The 17,671-nt window shown below is 41.5% G+C and overlaps 1 protein-coding gene across 1 annotated transcript; it reads left to right on the top strand.

Moving 5' to 3' along the window:
- The first annotated feature begins 889 nt into the window (after positions 1-889).
- On the top strand, positions 890-16,972 carry Cisd2 (CDGSH iron sulfur domain 2). Its single transcript, XM_021196140.2, has 3 exons — positions 890-1,073; positions 13,917-14,131; positions 16,208-16,972. Exons 1-3 carry the CDS (start codon positions 971-973, stop codon positions 16,295-16,297), a joined length of 408 nt encoding a protein of 135 aa, XP_021051799.1. The 5' UTR covers positions 890-970; the 3' UTR covers positions 16,298-16,972.
- Positions 16,973-17,671: the final 699 nt, after the last annotated feature.

Below are 17,671 nucleotides of genomic sequence, written 5' to 3'. Positions count from 1 at the left end.
AAACTATGGTGATGTGACATGGTTTTGTACTATTTAAGTCTCTTAAATAGACAGTTTTCCTATTTCCTTGATAGGTCCATTTGGGTGAACTCATAAAGGAGGGAGAGCAAAGGTTATGCCTTTATTCTTACCAGAAAGCCCTCCTCCCCAGCACCAGATAGCAAACTTAAGATCTTTGGCTCAGTTTAGAATGTCATGTTTTCACCAAGGCCAGAGATGTGATTCAGATCACTTTGTGTGTGTGTGACCAGTAATCAGAGTTGCAGTTTCAGTTCCTAGGACTGTAAGCTGCAGACTGAACCGGGGGGTCGGTCCATCCTCGGTGACCTTCAAGCCTGCTCATCTGACTAGCTAGGTACTCAACAGGAGCCTTCTTGGTCTAAAGCCCTTAAGCCCACGGCGAGTGCGTTACCCTGGTTATTCTAACCTCAGCTAAGTTAGAGAAGTAAAACCACTCCAATACCTTTACATTTTACAAGACGTAAGCCCTGTGTCAGGACAAGCGTGGTTAGCCCAGCATTTGGAAGATGAACACACTCATAGTTCTCAGTCTCCTGAACGTCAGCTCAGCCTGGGTTACATGACTGTCTAAAAAAGGGGGTGGGGGGCAAACACATTTTCCCTTAAAAAAGAAAAGCCTTCGAATGCTTGAGCAGAACTGACTAAAGTTGCGGAGGAAAAAAACCATCAGTGGGGAAGCTTTGGGTTTCTTTTAAAAAACCGGCCACCCGTTTCGGCAGACGTCAGGGGCAGAAAGCGGGCGCCCACCTCCGCAGCAGCCGCGCCGAGGGCAGGCCGGGCTCCGCACTCCGGCCGCAGCGCTCCGCTCCGCAGCGCGCACGTCACTCGCCGCGCGCCAATCGCGGCCTAGCGGGCCACCTCCCGCCCGAGCCCGCGAGCCCGCCGGCCGCTTCCGCTCTCACGCAAGCGCAGCAGTGGGGCAGCGGACACCGCCACCGCCGCCGGCAGGATGGTCCTGGACAGCGTGGCCCGCATCGTGAAGGTGCAGCTGCCCGCCTACCTCAAGCAGCTCCCGGTCCCCGACAGCATCACCGGGTTCGCCCGCCTCACAGGTAACCCTCCCGCCGCCGTCCCATCCTCGCGCGCCGCCCCCGTGGGGGGAGCGGTGGAGAGCGGCGCGGGGCGGGCCGGGGCGGGGCGCCAGGCCTCGGCACGTGACCCGCGGCCGGCGTGCGCCTGCGCGGCGCGGGGGGCGGCCTCGGGAAGGGTTCCTCTCTGGGGGACCCGACGGGTTAATGCCCGGGGAGAAGGTGCTGAGTTAGGAGCAGCGAGGCTCGTTCCTAAACTCACTGCCGCGAGCATCTTGTAAAGCACTTTCCCAGTCCTCGCTGTGTGAGTCGCCCAGCGCGTGGGGAAGAAGTACTGCTTCCACGCCGGGCGTGTGTGATGCGTGTATTAACGAAATCGCCAGTGACCTCCCTTCCCGACAGCACTTGGAGGCTTGAAGTCACCTATCATGGAGGCATTTGAGGTCACCTCCATAACTACAGTTCCTGGAGCAAGTTGAGGTGGAGAAAAAGAAGCCAGATGTATGCCAAGGCTGCTATGATCTTGGCGCATGAAATCTATTGTGAATTAAGGTTCTGCCTGTATGAAAAGGTTCCCACAGCTCAGTAATAAATACCTTGACTATAAAAGTCGACAGAATGTAGTCAGTACTTGAAAGATTGTGTTGGGTTCGGATCGTGACGGTGTGGGTTACGTTTTTTTCTAAACCGTATCCCCAGACTGTATGAAATGGTGACAAAATCAGCAGCGCCTGAGGTCCCTAGTATCAGCGAATACAAACATGAATTTAGATAACTCTGAGGTGAGTAGGCTTGATTGGCCCGCAGTATTCTAGAGACATCTGACTTAAAATACAATAGTTGGGAGATTTGGAAGAAAAAGTAATTCTGTGTACCAGAAAATGGAATGCCTACCAAATTCATGAGGAGTATTTGGAGATGGGTATCAGATCCATTCCAAGGCAATTATTTTGTTTGCAGTTTGGCTTTTCTTGAGTGAGTTCTCCAAACAGATGTGCATTTCATACTAGTCCCCTCCCAGGGATAAAAAGCAAAAACAAAGAAGACTCATGAATTTATATGGATACACTTATACAGACTTTAACAAACTTAGAGATTTTTTTATTGTCAGTGACAACTGCTCTGTTAGCAAGTAGGTTTTAAGCTTTTAACATGTTTAAACATTAGTTCCAGTAGAGTGCGTGAAATAGATTAGAAAGTACTGTAGCTCACTGATCCACACCAAGGAAACATGTAGACACCCAAAGGAAGAAAGTAACAAGAAAAAAAAAATGCCAAATCTTCTGTTCTCTATAAATATCAAAATCTCTTGGTCCTGGGCCCTTGTTTCTAAAAACCGTAGCAAGTACATGAGGACTTGACTTTCCTCCTCTGTCATTCCTTTACCTCTGCACTGTTGTCATGTAACCCTCCTGCAGGTATTCTGATAGGCACTGATCTTGTCCTCTGCCTTCATGTCCCTTTATAGCTTGAAATTTAGCTTTATTTCAGATAAGTGAATTGTAGTAGTTTAATATTAAGTATGCATAAACCAATTGTTTTTTCTCTTCGGAATGGTATAGTCTTGAATGTAATTCACTAAACTGGGAATTCAAAGCCAAAGGGGCATTGTTCTGCTTTGCCAATTTATCCTAATAATACACATTAATTAGGAGTTTAAGCCTTTTTTTTTTCTCACCCTACTGAAGGGCATCTTGCATGTGTTGGTTATGACTGTGGCTGCATTTATGTTAGCTTGAGTTTTTTGTGGATGAAATGAAGCAGGATAGCCGGTATGACTCTTTGTTTAGTGGCTAGGAAGCCTTATAAGCTTATCTCCTTACAGGTCTATTCGTTCTGTCAGAAAATAGTTCTTATTAAAGCCACTCAGGAAATTCAGCCATACCTCTCCCCCTCCTAAACCAACAGTGTGCAGTAGCTTTCTCTCTAGAATTATGAAGTATTTGATGTTAGCACTGTTTCTTAAACATAACAACCACTCCGCTGTCCTCTTTGTTTTCAGTCAGGGTCTCCTGCAATGCAGGCTGGCTTCAGACTGTCACTGAGGATAATCTCGAACTCCTGATCCTTCTGCCCTTGCCTCACTATTATTAAATGTGGATGGCAGTTTAGTAGTAGCTATTTAAGCCCCAACACAGTGTCTACAAATCTAGTTATAATCTGAATAGCTAACTTGTCCAAAACCATGAGCTTGCTTGCAATAATGGCTTTCTGCAAACATCCTGTTTAGAATCTGACAGTAACAGTTACAGAGTCTGTTTTGGAGGATTAGTAAAAACCTGCAAGCTACTTTGCACCCGGTCTCCCCTTCAGAGTATATTGTGATATTGGTTTTCTTAAGGGAGCTACTTGAAGAATCTTTCTTATAGATTTTCACTGAAATAAAAACTTAGAAGACAGCTTTTAAGAGATTCATTTACATCTTTAGAAAACCAAAAGTGTCATCATTTTCTTCTGTGAGAATCAGCCAAAAAGGGTTGTGGTTCACATTACCTCTTTCCCTATTTAGATTTAGTTAGCTCCCCACCCCACAGTCCCCTCATGATGAGTCTGCATTCTTAGAAAACCTGCCAGTTCTAAATTACCACAGGATTTAAATACGGACAGTTTGGATCTGTCAGAAAGCATTTTTCTTTCTGTTAGATTCTCCAGAACAGTGCCTGTAAGGTAAGCTGGTATAATTCTGATCTTTGGGAACATAATACACTGATCTTAAAAACCATTTTCTATCATCTTAGGAAGCTTTAAAAATAAAAATGCAGGAAGAAAAATGTTCCTGTTCAAAAGTCAGAAGGCAGTTTATCCCTAGATTCATAAACTACCTAGGATATCAGCTCAGAGGGATTTGTTCAGATCCTTGAACTTGACAAAAAAGTTAATTTAAAACCCAGCAAGTGTGAGACTTAATGCTTTTTTCACTGGTGTGGTGGTATATACCTTTGATCCCAGCACTTGGGAGGCCAAGGCAGATGGATCTGCGTTCATGGCCAGCCTTGTCTATATAGTGAGTTCCAGGATAGACAGGACTACACAGAGAAATCCTGTCTCAAAGTATTTTCCAGGGTAACACAAGCACACCAGCCTGAGATAGTTCATTCCTTTATTTTTGCCCTAAGGGATAAGTTTTAAGCCCATAATTTAGCAGGAAGATAGGCTGAAAATATACATCCACATAAGGTCTTGCTCATGTATGTTTGCATCACTTTTATAAATGTTCTTTCAAACTGGAAGCAACCCAAATATCTACCTATCAACAGGAAACCAATTTTATTCATGAAGTAGTACATTGGTCAGCAATAAAAAGAAATGAGTTACCAATCCACTGGATGAATCATAACAACTTTATGTTGAATAAAAGAACATTTGATAACAGAGGTCTGTAGCAGAGGAATGGTCTTGAGAGATTCGGAAAAGGACTTCCCTAGGCAAACAAATATTTACAGAAAAGTTGACTGTAGGGGTACCAATACTTGTCACAAGACAGAACTAACTGCTTAATATGTTTATTTTACTCTAAATTACACCTCAATTTTTAAAGAGTGGGACAAAAGTGAGTTTTTCTCAATTAAAAAACATGAGTAAAGACAAAAGATAGTTGTTTTTATTAACATGTAAATAATTTCTAAAAGATAAGAATTTAACTTTAGAAAGTTTTGAGAATTTGGGGAAATATATAGGTATTTTTAGATTATACATTTTTCTTTCTCCTAGTAAGCCCAACTATTCTTAAAAGCCAGTGTGATTAAGAATTAACTTGGGTTGGAGAGATGGCTCAGTAGTTAAGAGCACTGAGTGCTCTTCCAGAGGACCTGGATTCAATTCCTAGCACCCATATGGTACCTCACAACTGTCTGTAACTCCAAGATCTGCAACACACTCACACAGACATACAGGCAGGCAAAACATTAATGCACATATAAGTAAGATAAATCATATATACATGTATGTATATAAGAATTAACTTGGTCTCTGTGGACAGTGTTTGGGGCTCAGACATTTTCTGCCAGATAGCTATTTCAAAAGTTAAATTTCCTTAAGCCATCACATTTTTGTTGAGACCCATGATAGGCCATGTAACTTTCCAGGTATTAGGATATTGCTGTATTCATCATAGAATGGGGAAAAATTTTGAAAGTTTATTAAATTTATTGGCCCTTTACTAATTAATATCAGGCTTTAAGTAGTAACAGTAAAACTATTCAATTATGTTAATAACTTTCCCCACACTAGAGAGATGGAGCAGGAGGAGCTGCTGAGACAGGATTGGCACTTTAACACTAGATTGGGTTATATAAATTGAGTTCTAGGACTTCGTCATAGGAACCTCTGTTATAGCCCGCACTGTGGCCTTTCCCCCTTTCCCTCCTTTCGTTTCTTCTCTCCCTCTCTCTCTTTAAAAACAAGAAAAGTTCATGTGTGTGAGTGTTTTGCCTACATGTGTATCTGTGAACCACATGTACCAGGTGTGTGTGGAGGGCACTGGATCCCCTGAAACTGGAACTACATGCAGCTGTGAGCCACCATGTGGGTGCTGGGAACTGAATTCAGACCCTCTGGAAGAGCAGTTCTTCCAGCCTCTGAGCCGGCTCTCCAGCCCTCTTTCTTTCGTCTTGTTGTGGTCACTGTAGCTCAGATTGACTTGGAACTGGGGGCCCAGGCTGTTGTCACATTCACAAGCTGTCCTCTTGCCTCACGTCTAGGCCCACCATGCCCAGCATCAGAAGGTTTTCAGTGTTGGAGAAATAGAAATAATGTTTTGTGTCTTAGTGTAAATAATGCATTAAAAATTCATCAAGAAAACAGTAAGCAAGGTTTTTATGGCATTATATGTGAACTTGAAAAGGATCCTAGTTGCTTATTTCTTTTTAATAATAGCAAATGATTTATTGGTTGAATTATCAATCATGGAACTCCTCAATAACAATATAAGTAGGTAATTCACCAGAATCTGGATTGGAGGTACTAATTTTAACTACTTTGATAACAAAATTTAGTCACAAACCCCCAACAAGTTCCCATTATAACGGCTAGTCAGTGGAATCACCATCAGCTGTCCAAAGCTCATTCGTTTTTCTTTTGACAACAGGTTGTAGAAGGTACTGAGGAAAGGCTGTGTTTGCTAGTCCAGCACCATAGCACCAGTCTCAGGGCCCCCGATAGCTGGACAGAAGATACAGGAGGAGGGAAGGCTGCTGGGGATGTGTAGTGTGAGTCTTCCGGCAACACATGGTGTCTGAGACTACAGGGGAACACAAAGCTTTGGGGTGTGGCTGTAAAGGATGTGGCTTTGGGGTGTGGCTTCTAGAGGGAGTCAGGGGGTCAGAGTTAGGTGCTGGCTAGGGCATCAGGAACAGGGGGTTCCTTTTTACTTCTAAGTCCTTTTTAATCTCCTCAGGTTTTTTAGCCAGGTTTAGCAGATGATAATTCTAAGCCAGATACATTCCAACCACATTGCCCAAAGTAAATCTAGGCAGGAATCGGGTAATGATGTCAGTGGGGAGGGGGAGAGGGAGAGTGTGAAAGGGGCCTGTCCTAGTTTCTTAGGATATTCCATCTTGGGCTGGAGATGTAGCTCAGTAGGTAATGTATAATATCACAAAGCCCTGGTTAAATCTTCACTACCACATAAACCTGGCATGGTGACATATACCTGTGGTCTCAGCATTCACACTGTACAGACAGGAGGATTAGAAGTTCAAGGCCAGCCTGAGATACAAAGCTGCCCTTTCTGCATATACAGATACATACACCCACACATGCATATATTCCTTCCTGAGATCCGTGTGTACTCTATACTTGAAATGGCTGTACAGTGGTTGGTTAGGGTTGAAGGTGTAACTCAGTGATAGAGTATGTGCTTACTGTGTGTGAGATCTAGAGTTCAAACTCCAGCACTACAAGGAAAAGAGTAGTTTTTCTGTATTGTGATCAGCAACATCCTAGGAACCTAGTTCTTCTTCCTTGAGGAGCTACTTCGACCTTGTTTCTCTCTCTCTCTTTTTCATTGTACTATTACTTGCTTCCCGTGTTTTATTTCCTCCTTTTCTCTGGTGATGCCAGTTCTTCTGTCTTCTTAATCTTACTGCATATCATAATTGCTGGTTATAAAAGTCATATAACTTTTAGGACCCTGCTCAGTAACAATGTAATTATGTCTGAGTGTATTTTTTTTTTATTATTAGAAACAGGTAATTTTTCTTTTCCTTAACTTAGAAACAGCAAGAAAAAATTGTCTAAGTTCTTTTAATTAAGATAAAATTTTAAGAAAATTCAACCATTTTACCCTAAAGTACAAAGCGAAGTGTTCCCTGTTTGTTTGTTTGTTGTTTTTAAAGATTTATTTATTTATTATATGTAAGTACACTGTAGCTGTCTTCAGACACTCCAGAAGAGGGTGTCAGATCGTGTTACGGATGGTTATGAGCCACCATGTAGTTGCTGGGATTTGAACTCCGGACCTTTGGAAGAGCAGTCGGGTGCTCTTACCCACTGAGCCATCTCACCAGCCCTGTTTGTTTGTTTTTAATAGAACACGTGCAGCTTGTTAGCCAGTGCTGTCTGGGAGGGCAACTTCTAGCCGAAAGGCATTCTCTCCCACCTCCAGTCCACTTGAGACTTCCATCTTCAATCCTGGCTTGCTTCCTAGCCAGTAATATTTCTTACAAAGGTGCCTCCAACCCATAAAAGAAACACAGCTTCCTCTGAAGACAGCACCTCACTGTAGCGTTCCTGAGTGACAGGTCCCTTTTTACCCATCCTTGTCCATCTGGGATGGAGGAAACAGAGAGAACTGGATATTTCTGGCCTGCACAGCTCCTTCCATTCAGACCCTATCAGAGGACGCTCTGTCTTCCTCTAAAGCCTGTGCTGTGCGTTTCTAAGGTCTAACCAGTGCTCCTGCTATGACCTCACTCTGCTACGTTCTGTAACAATGCTGACCTGCTATTCAGCTGCCTCTTACAGTAGAGAAGATGGACTGTTTCATGTTATCAGAGACCTCCTTCCATATATAAAAAAACTAGAAGTCTAAAATCCAGAAAAATTATCCTTCTTGCAGGATGCTCAATAACTAATCAACCACTAAAACCTGTTGGCTTCACTCTCTAAGCTACTGGTTGTTACAGTTCCAGAGAATCAGTCAGGTGTGGTGCATGCCTGTGTCACAGCCACTCGAGAGGCCGAGGCAGGAAGGTCTTGATACCAGCCTGAACTACGTAGCCAGGTTTCAGCCTGGCATGGCTTTCATAGTCAGTCCCTGGGTCAGTTCACAGGTTTTTTGTTTGTTTGTTTGTTTGTTTTGTTTTTAAAAGGTTGGGAGTTATTCACAGACCTCAGAAAATGTCCACAGGCTGTTTATCAAGTTTTACAGAACATCGATTCAGACGATTTCTCACAATTTTCTCTTTCTCTGCCTCAATTAGTCTACTTCTTCTGGACTAGTCTTTGTGGGTTCATTTTATTTTTTGAGATGTGGTAGGTAGCATATGCTGGTCAGATGCTGCCTCAGTCCCCTGCGTGCTGGGTTATGAGCATGCACCACCACAGCAGTTCATTATATTTCCAGTAGGATTCGAGAACCCTCGTCTTCTCCTCTAACTCATGGCCCTCCTCTAATCCATCTTCCATCAGATTCCGGCTTGTCTTTGTAAATAGGTCATTTTCTAAGTACGTTTATATGCTTCAGTGTTTCCCTATCATGCCCAGGGCAGATTCCTACCTACCTGTTGTATATCAGAACGTCTCATCATGTGATACCTGCTCACATCTTTAATACTTCTTCCGCTGTATTCCAAAGATACCATGGCACTGAGTGTCCCAGGCATTCTTAAGTGTCCCGTGTGCATCGTGCCTGCAGTTAACAATGCCTTTGTCATCTGGGAACAGTTTTCTTACTCATCATTTAGAAAGATCCATACAAGTGTCAGAGCTGAAGTTTTTGTTCATCTCAGCAACGAATTGTCACTTCTCTTGCACACGACTGATCTATAGTTGCCCACAGTTTACAGTATTGTAATCCTTTTTTAATATGTCTCTATTCTGTACAGATGGAAAGCCCTTTTGTGGCAGTTTGTCTATAAATTTGGTATCTTAAATCCATCACTTCACTAACATGTTGATGAGGGTTTTGTAAGGTTTAGAAGTACTAGAAGCTTATTTCTGAGGCATCTGAAAGCCTTTCTCTGTCTTCATGTTATAAGCTGTGGAAGAAAGGTAAACATAAACCATAGGGTTCTATGGGAACAATCTAAATGTCCGTTTGATGAAGAATATACTCAGTTTAACTAAACTTCACTGTGGAGTTAGCTTATGCATGTGAAGGACTGGGGACTGGACTCTCTTGGAGAGGTGAGGGTCATTCATATCACTGGAGCTTTACGGTAGAATGTGTCAGTAGATTTCAAGTAGTGCTGTGCAGTGCTTGCTGAATGACAGGCAGGCTGGGAGGTTTTAAGTGTTCTCTGCCGACTCCTGCCTTGCCTCTTCCTTTCGGAAACCTTCCTGACTCTTTTGTTTGTTTGTTTGTTTTTTGTTTTTTTGTTTTTTTGTTTTTTCGAGACAGGGTTTCTCTGTGTAGCCCTGGCTGTCCTGGAACTCACTCTGTAGACCAGGCTGGCCTCGAACTCAGAAATGCGCCTGCCTCTGCCTGGGATTGAAGGCGTGCGTGCGCCACCGCGCCCGGATGCTGACTCTTACCTACGCTCGCAGTCAACTCCCTGCTGTGCCACCAGGCTGTCGACTTGCTTGCTCGGGTTTTGTTTTGTTAATTTTATGTCACCTTGTTTGTTTGCTCTTTCTTTGTCCAGCCATGACGACATGGTTTGTGTTTGCTTCCTTATTGCCTGCCTCTCCCCCCAATTCTCCATCAGTGGTCATCCCCATTCCTAACGCAGCAACTAGAATATAAGCTACTTAGGAAATGGTGTTGATTAAAGGAATGAGTGGTTGTTATTCCTGTTTTACAGACAAATGAAACCTGGACTTAGACTAAAGATAAACAGTGATTAAGGTGTTTGCTGCATTCCTGGTCTGCCCCAGGCACTGCACCGTGCACCCCGTGCGTAGAAACAGCAAGCAGCTACTGTTTTTATACTGAACAGTTTCTACACCAAGTGGGTGCTACTTATACAGTAAAAAACTGCAATGTAGCGATTTACAAGAGGAAGTCCATGAGATTTCATTTGGAAGCATCTATTATGCACTTACATTTTAATGCATGTGTTTGCATGGTCACATGCATGTGTGTTGATGCACAGTATGCACATGCATGTGGAAGCCAGACAACAACTTTGAGTGTCATCCTCAGAATGCGGTCTGCCTACTCTGAGACACACTGTCTCATTGGTTTGGAACTCACCACTTAGGCTAGACTGCTGGCCATTGAGCCTTGGGGATTCTCGTGGCTGCCTAATTACAAGTACATGTCACCAGGCCTGGCTTTTTTTTTTTTTTTTTTTTTTGTGGGTCTGGGGATTGGACTTGGGTTTTCACGATTATAGGGCCATCCCCTAAACCTTCTGCCCTTAAATCAGTAACCTAAACCATAAAGGGACTGGTGAAATGGCTCACTGGGTAAAAAACGCTTGCTGTACAGGCCTGACAACCTGAATTAGGTCTGCTTATTTCACAGTGGGAGAGGAGGACTAAGTCCAAACAGTCTGTTCCCTGACTACACGTGTCCAGTGGCAAATTCCCAAACATCATATACCATAATAATAATAGTAAATGAGAAAGGGGTGGTTGTAAGGTCTAAAAGCAAATGTCCAGGAATAGAAGAAGTCACCTGTAAGAAGAAACAGCATACTTTGTTTTAGGTGATGTTCTCAGATCCATAATTTTAAAACTTAATTGTTCTGAACCTTAAATACAATGCTAAAGAAATGAAGGTATAAATTATGTATGTCTTAGTAAAAAGTAAACTAGCAGATTGAGCCAAGCAGTGTTTAGGTCCTGAGAATACAGTGGTGACCCAGATGTATGACCATAGTGACCTCATGCTCTTGTAAACCTTTATTGTAAGTTGGACACTTGGGCAGTTGAAAGAAGCCATTAACACACATGTTTCCAGGGCCTGGAGAGATGGCTCAGCACTTAAGACTCAGCACTGGTTGCTCTTCCAGAAGACCCAGGTTTGACTCCCACATTGGGCTCACAACCGTCGGTGACTAGAGATCTGGCACCCTCTTCTGGCTTTCATAGGTGCCAGACATGCAGGTGGTAAACAAACATACATGTAGACAAAACAGCCATACACATAATTTTTTATAAGTTCTTTGTTGTTGTTGTTGTTTTTGTTTTTGTTTTTGTTTTTCGAGACAGGGTTTCTCTGTGTAGCCCTGGCTGTCTTGGAACTCACTCTGTAGACCAGGCTGGCCTCAAATTCAGGAATCCACCTGCTTCTGCCTCCTGAGTGCTGGGATTAAAGGTGTGCGCCACCACGCCTGCATGGTGTGTGCCACCACTGCCTTTTTTTAAGTTCTTAACAGAAACTTTTCGAAAATGTTATTATGGAGTTGGAAAAATGAAAAAAGTAATCTTACATATTGTAGGGTCCAGACTGTATAGCTAATAAAAACAGAAATATAACAGTGTTACCAGTTCTTACTAGTATGATTTTTGAATAACTTTATTTTTTATTTTTCTCTGAATTAAATTTTCATGCTATTCATGTTTTATAATTCTAAAACAATAAAATTTAAAATGTGCATTGTAAAGAGTACATTTCTTCGAATTAGTTTGTGTGCTGTTTCTGTGATGGTACCCTCCCCCCTCCCAGAGTATATATAAAAATGTCCAAGGCAGGTAGCTTATCTTACAAGACTTTTATTTGTTTGAGTCTTTTGCACTTTATATTCTTTAAGAAATATCATTTTAGCAAGGTTGTGGTGGGAGGCAGACACAACTGAATCTGTGAGTTAGTAGCCAACCTTGTCTACAAAGCCTGGCTAGGACACCCAGGGCCACACAGAGAAACCCTGTCTCAAAAAATTTTTAAAAAGGAAAAAAAGAAAGACCATCTTATTAAATATATTTAAAGCAATTTAAATTGAGCTTGATTTTACTTTATAAAAAATTTGACTTAAAACAACTTAAAAAATGTATCCAGTGTGTTTATATGTTGTTACTTTTTATAGGAGTTAGCAATAACTTATATTATTGTAGAGCAATAGGTAACCAAGGGATTAATTGACCATAAGGTCAGTTTCTGAAGGACTGAAGATATAGCTCACTTTGAAAGGTACTTGACTGGCATACAGTGTCCAGGATTGCATAAATCAGCTTGGTGCTGTACACCTATAATCCTATCAGCAGAAGGTAGAGGCATTTGGTTTCCTTGATAAAGTTACTTTACAAAACAATAACAATAATAAAAATAAGCAATATATATTCTTAAGTGTACTAAGTCACCCAGGTGGCTGAGTGACGAAGGGTGCTTCCTCTGCACTGTGAGAACCACAGCTTGAGGCCCAGCATCCATCTGAAAGCCTTACTGTGGGGGCCAGAAACAGCAGAGCCTCTGCTTGCAGGCAGTCAGCCTAGCAAAAGGTGAGTTTGTAAGCCAGTGAGAGACCCTCTCACGGCAGTAACTCAGAAAGCAATAGAAGAAGACACCCAGTTCCTTATTTTGGCTTTGAGTGCACAACATACACATATACCACAGAAATACTAAGAGCCGGGATTATAGGAGGGTGCTTCCGTATCTCTCTAGTGATACTTAATATTTTTCTATATTTGGTGATTTTTTTGCTTACATAAATAAGTTATTTCTGTCTGGCACTGTTGAGTCAAAACAATTTTGTTGCATTTTGGTAGGCCCTCACTCTACCACCGAGGTACTCGCTGGAAGAGTAACTGGTGGGATGCAGTGGTTAGGTAGTAGCATCTCTTTAGAATAGTTCTGGTAAGAGAAAAACATTTCTTTGTAGATCTGTGGAATTTGGCATGTGGTGCTGTAGAACAGGCTTTGGATTTAGGCTGGTAAACCAATTCTGCTTAATCTACACATAATAATGTGCAGTTCTCAAAGCTAACAGCGTTAGATGAGTTGGTTCCGTTGCACTCTGAAGCACAGCGCATCACTTAGCAACAGTGTTTGTTAGCATCCTTTGGCACTTAGGCTTTTCTTAGCTAGGCAGTAGTGCCAGCCGGGGGTGTTGGGCAGGTCAGCGGGTGCCCAGAGGTGACTGGGAGCGCTCTCAGACATTCCAGAGCCATTTCATTTTCATTTGTATTTCATGTGTTCAAAAGGCTGACTGGGTACTCTAAAAGGTGTTTAATAAGCAACTTAAAATGGGAATATTCAATGTGTAAAGGTTTCAATTAATTAAAATAGACCTTTTTAAAAGGGTTGTCCTTTTTACTTAAAGAGTAGGTTGACTGATCAGAATGTATTGTATGAGAGAAGAATCTATTTTCAATAAAAGAAAAGTAAGTTGAAACATTTGTGGCAATGGTTTGTCTGAAATTATAAATCAGTAGTAAAATTTTTGTGGAAATCCCATTATATGGTTTTAGAGACGGCATTAAGAAGAAACAAGTGAAAATGTTTTCTAAATTTAATAAGACGTTTTTGTTCATAATTACTGATTATAGTTCCATATAAAAGTAAATATAAGCACAAATATATTTAGCAGATCTAATGAAATAGGATATTTAAAATAGTATTTGTTTCCAAGAATTTCAGTTTCACAAGTGGAGTTAGGCTACAGATAAAATTCGATAACCCTGGCAGGGCTGGGTCTGCTGTGCATATGGTTTATCGACGAGGGGATAGGTTGTGAGATGCACGGGTGAAGCACGCGGTGAGCTAGACAGGCCCTGCATTCCTCCCAGGAGAGCCGTGCATCCTGACGTCTGTGCTGTGTTCAGTTTCAGACTGGCTCCGCTTACTGCCCTTCCTCGGGGTACTTGCGCTTCTGGGCTACCTCGCAGTGCGTCCATTCTTCCCGAAGAAGAAGCAACAGAAGGATAGCTTGATCAATCTTAAGATACAAAAGGAAAATCCCAAGGTGGTGAACGAGATAAACATTGAAGATCTGTGTCTCACCAAAGCAGCTTACTGTAGGTGCTGGCGGTCCAAGACGGTAAGATAGCCATATATACATAGGATAAGACTGTGTGCGGTTACCATGGCTTTGCCCCCTCAGTCCTCGGTTTTGAAATTCTGTGAGATTAGGAATTTCTCCATACTGTTTAATATTCAGAGCTGATAGTCCCAAATTGAGGTTTGCCCTTTTTTGCTTGATCTTGCCTATAGTAGAGAGCAGAGAGCTGTGGGCTCTGCTGCTCTCCCGCTGTTCAGTGTCTGCCTAGAGCAGTGGGTTTTAAATAGTCTGGGGGGGGGGGATTTAAGAATTTAAGATTTAATGAAAAGGAGCCTAAACCTTGATGTCTAAATAATTACTTAAATTTGATGTCAGTCTTTCACTTGGCAGGTTAAGCCCATTGCCAACTTGATTTGGATTGTCCCCCTCATGTCTGTTTCTTTCCCTCCTTCCCTCCCTTTCTCACACATACCAGGGTCTCATGTCCCACACTAAATGGCCTAGAATTGGTGGTATTTACCAGGCAATGCTGGAACTCGGAGAAACTTAGGGCTCTTCCCCCTGAGTGCTGGTGTTAAAGGCATGGGGCCAGTTTGCCTACCCTGAGTTACTTAACTTTTAATCTCTGGTTATGGGGTGATGTTGTTTGTTTATTTTGTTTTTCAGTTTTCTCTATTGGTATTGCAGAAGTTTTTGAAGATTTAGTGAAAGGATAAATATAAAATATCTTACATAGACTAAGCTAGTAAATGTAGCCATAACATAAGTTCTAATGAGGGAAATGAACTGGGGGTGATACGTATTCTAGTTGATATAAATCTGTTTTCTTGTGTTTGATGACAGTTATTCGAGACCTTAAGTACGATGTTTTTGTTACATTCTTTGTAACAGGAAGATTTTAGAAACAATATAATGGGCCTCAGCTAAAGTACAGGAAACTGATGGGATATTGGGAAGTCAACAGAAATCACATTTTTAAAGAAATATTTATTGTCTCAAAAAACCAAAAGAAAGAAAGAAAGAAAGAAAGAAAGAAAGAAAGAAAGAAAGAAAGAAAGAAAGAAAGAAAGAAAGAAAGGTTGATTAATTTCCTGGGAAGATGGCTCTGTGGATGAAGTTTTGCTGCACAGGCGTAAGGACCTGAGTTCTGGTCTCAGAACCCTCTAAGAGCAGCATGGTGATGGACTCCTGGCATGAGGGATGGGGGTGTGCTTCCTGGCCAGCCAGCAGGGACATTGCAGGTTCAATGAGAAGTCCTCTCTCAAAAATTAAGGTGGAGAAGCAACTGGAGAAGGCATTGCTATGTCAGTCCCTGGCCCTCACATGTGCCTCTTCCAGTAAGCATGCATACACACACACACACACACACACACACACACACCCCTTATGCACAGGCACCCAAACACGTAACGACATGAGGTCCTGCTTTAATACAAGAAAAGCATATTACAATAGGATTGCAGTTTTGCTTTAAAAAAAATGAATGCCACAGGGCTGGAGAGACGGCTCAGTGGTTAAGAGTACTGCCTGCTTTTCCAGAAGTCATGAGTCTAATTCCCAGCAACCACATGGTGGCTCACAACCATCTGTAATGGGATCTGATGCCCTCTTCTGGTTTGTCTGAAGATGATAACAGTGAAATTACATAAATAAATCTTAGGGGAAAAAAATGAATAACTATAATCAGATAGACCGAGCATTTATATCACACCTTTTAATATTTTCACAAACTTTACTGTATGAGTTTTATAACATTGTAAAATTTACTTTGCACGTACATTTTTTTTATTTAAATGAGAAATTAGTTCAAATGTTGAGCTCCACAGAAACCAAAAGCTTATTTTGAGCCCTTTTTAAAGTCACTGAGAAGGATTGCTCTGTAGACGAGCTGGCCTCACTCTGAGAGCTGCCTGCCTCTGCCTCCTGAGAGCAGGAAAGAGTTTTCTGTTTTCCTTCATTGCTTGCTGCATGGGGTGGGGGGTGGGGTCTGTCAGGAAGCTCTCTGATGAACTTGTTTTGTAATAAGGGACATACTGGCTCCAAGAGCACCTCACAGCTGTCCCTACTTCATGAATCCTGCTGTAAAATAACATTTGCAATTCTTCTTCCTTTTAGTTTCCTGCCTGTGATGGATCCCATAATAAGCATAATGAACTGACAGGTGATAACGTGGGTCCTCTCATCCTGAAGAAGAAAGAAGTATAGCAGTAGCCACTTAAGATGAAACTCTGACATAGTATTTCTACGTTTGTTGTGCATAGACAACTCTCAGTACTGGTTGAATAATTATTTCTGCCAGTTATTTTCTTGCTACACTACTGCTTATATTTGGTACTTTATATAGTCAGTCATTTGTGTAGAAATCAGATGGTCAAGTCTCATTCTGAAATCAAGTTTAATGTGTCTTTCAACAATAAAGTCAGCATATCAGATTTTAATTAATTGGGAATTTAAAGTTTGACTGTGGGCCAAAAGTTATTTCTTTGTATATCAGTATTTCAACAGAATATATAGTTTTTAAAAAATTCTCCTTTGTTCTGTTAAATATATCTTTATATTGTCTTGTTTTGCTCATTTGAAGTCATTTGCCATTCTTTTGGCCTTTTGTGGAACTCTGCTGCTTTTAGAAGAATTATGAAAAATATTGCTATCAACATATTTTGAGGCAGTAAAACTCCTTTGTTTTATAGAGACTTTTACCTTATGACCATGATTATCCCAATTTCTAAAAAAGTAAATCAGATATAAAAATTTCCAAATAGAAACAATTATTTTCATCATAAAAATGATTCACTTTACAAAAGCCTTGTTTTGTGTGTGTCTGTGTGTGTGAGAGAGAGAGTGTGTGTGTGTGTGAGAGTGTGTGTGTGCGTGTGTGTGTGAGAGAGAGAGAGAGAGAGAGTGTGTGAGAGAGTGTGTGTGTGTATGTGAGAGAGAGTGTGTGTGTGTGTGTGTGTGAGAGAGAGTGTGTGTGAGAGAGAGTGTGTGAGAGAGAGAGTGTATGTGTGTGTGTGTGTGAGAGAGAGAGAGTGTGTGTGTGTGTGTGTGAGAGAGAGAGTGTGTGTTGCTTAACTTGGTGACTGCTGCGTGGCAAGAGCACTTATGAACTACAGTTTGAAGGTCAATTAGATATAAAGTATCTGAATTTGCATTAAAATGATGCATAGTTCATTGCTCAAAATTATGTTTTATCTTTTCTGTTGTAAATTATAGAGAAACGGCAACAGGATATTAAGTTCTTGTACTCTAATGGATTGAATTTGTACATACTGAGAGAAAATATTTTGATCTTTTTAAAAAGAGATAACTCTTTTATTGTATTTTTTTAACTTCACAAAATATAGATCAAACACTTGTGTGTGCATAATGACAGAATAAAGTCTGGAAGGACCAAGGACTATGACACAGCATGGTGTGCTTGCACGGATAAGTACGAGGACTTAGCAAAGGTTACTGCTATTACTTTCCATTTCTCTCCTTGCCCTCCCCCACAACAAACCTTTATATGCTTTTAATTGATTTTTTTTTAAATCGAGGCTTTGAATAGAATTGTCATAGCACAGTTAAGCTCTTTAGGCC

This window comes from Mus pahari, chromosome 4 (genome assembly GCF_900095145.1).
Source record: "Mus pahari chromosome 4, PAHARI_EIJ_v1.1, whole genome shotgun sequence".
Taxonomy (NCBI): domain Eukaryota; kingdom Metazoa; phylum Chordata; class Mammalia; order Rodentia; family Muridae; genus Mus; species Mus pahari.
Note: the sequence above shows the minus strand (reverse complement) of the source record. Positions and strands in the feature narration are given on the sequence as shown.

What these genes read in the sequence shown, in the direction of transcription:
- Cisd2 (XM_021196140.2), top strand. Translation starts at nt 971, where the DNA reads ATGGTCCTGGACAGCGTGGCCCGCATCGTGAAGGTGCAGCTGCCCGCC. An exon ending in CGGGTTCGCCCGCCTCACAG is followed by an intron (nt 1,074 to 13,916) that starts GTAACCCTCCCG and finishes TGCTGTGTTCAG; the next exon opens with TTTCAGACTGGCTCCGCTTA. An exon ending in GGTGCTGGCGGTCCAAGACG is followed by an intron (nt 14,132 to 16,207) that starts GTAAGATAGCCA and finishes TCTTCCTTTTAG; the next exon opens with TTTCCTGCCTGTGATGGATC.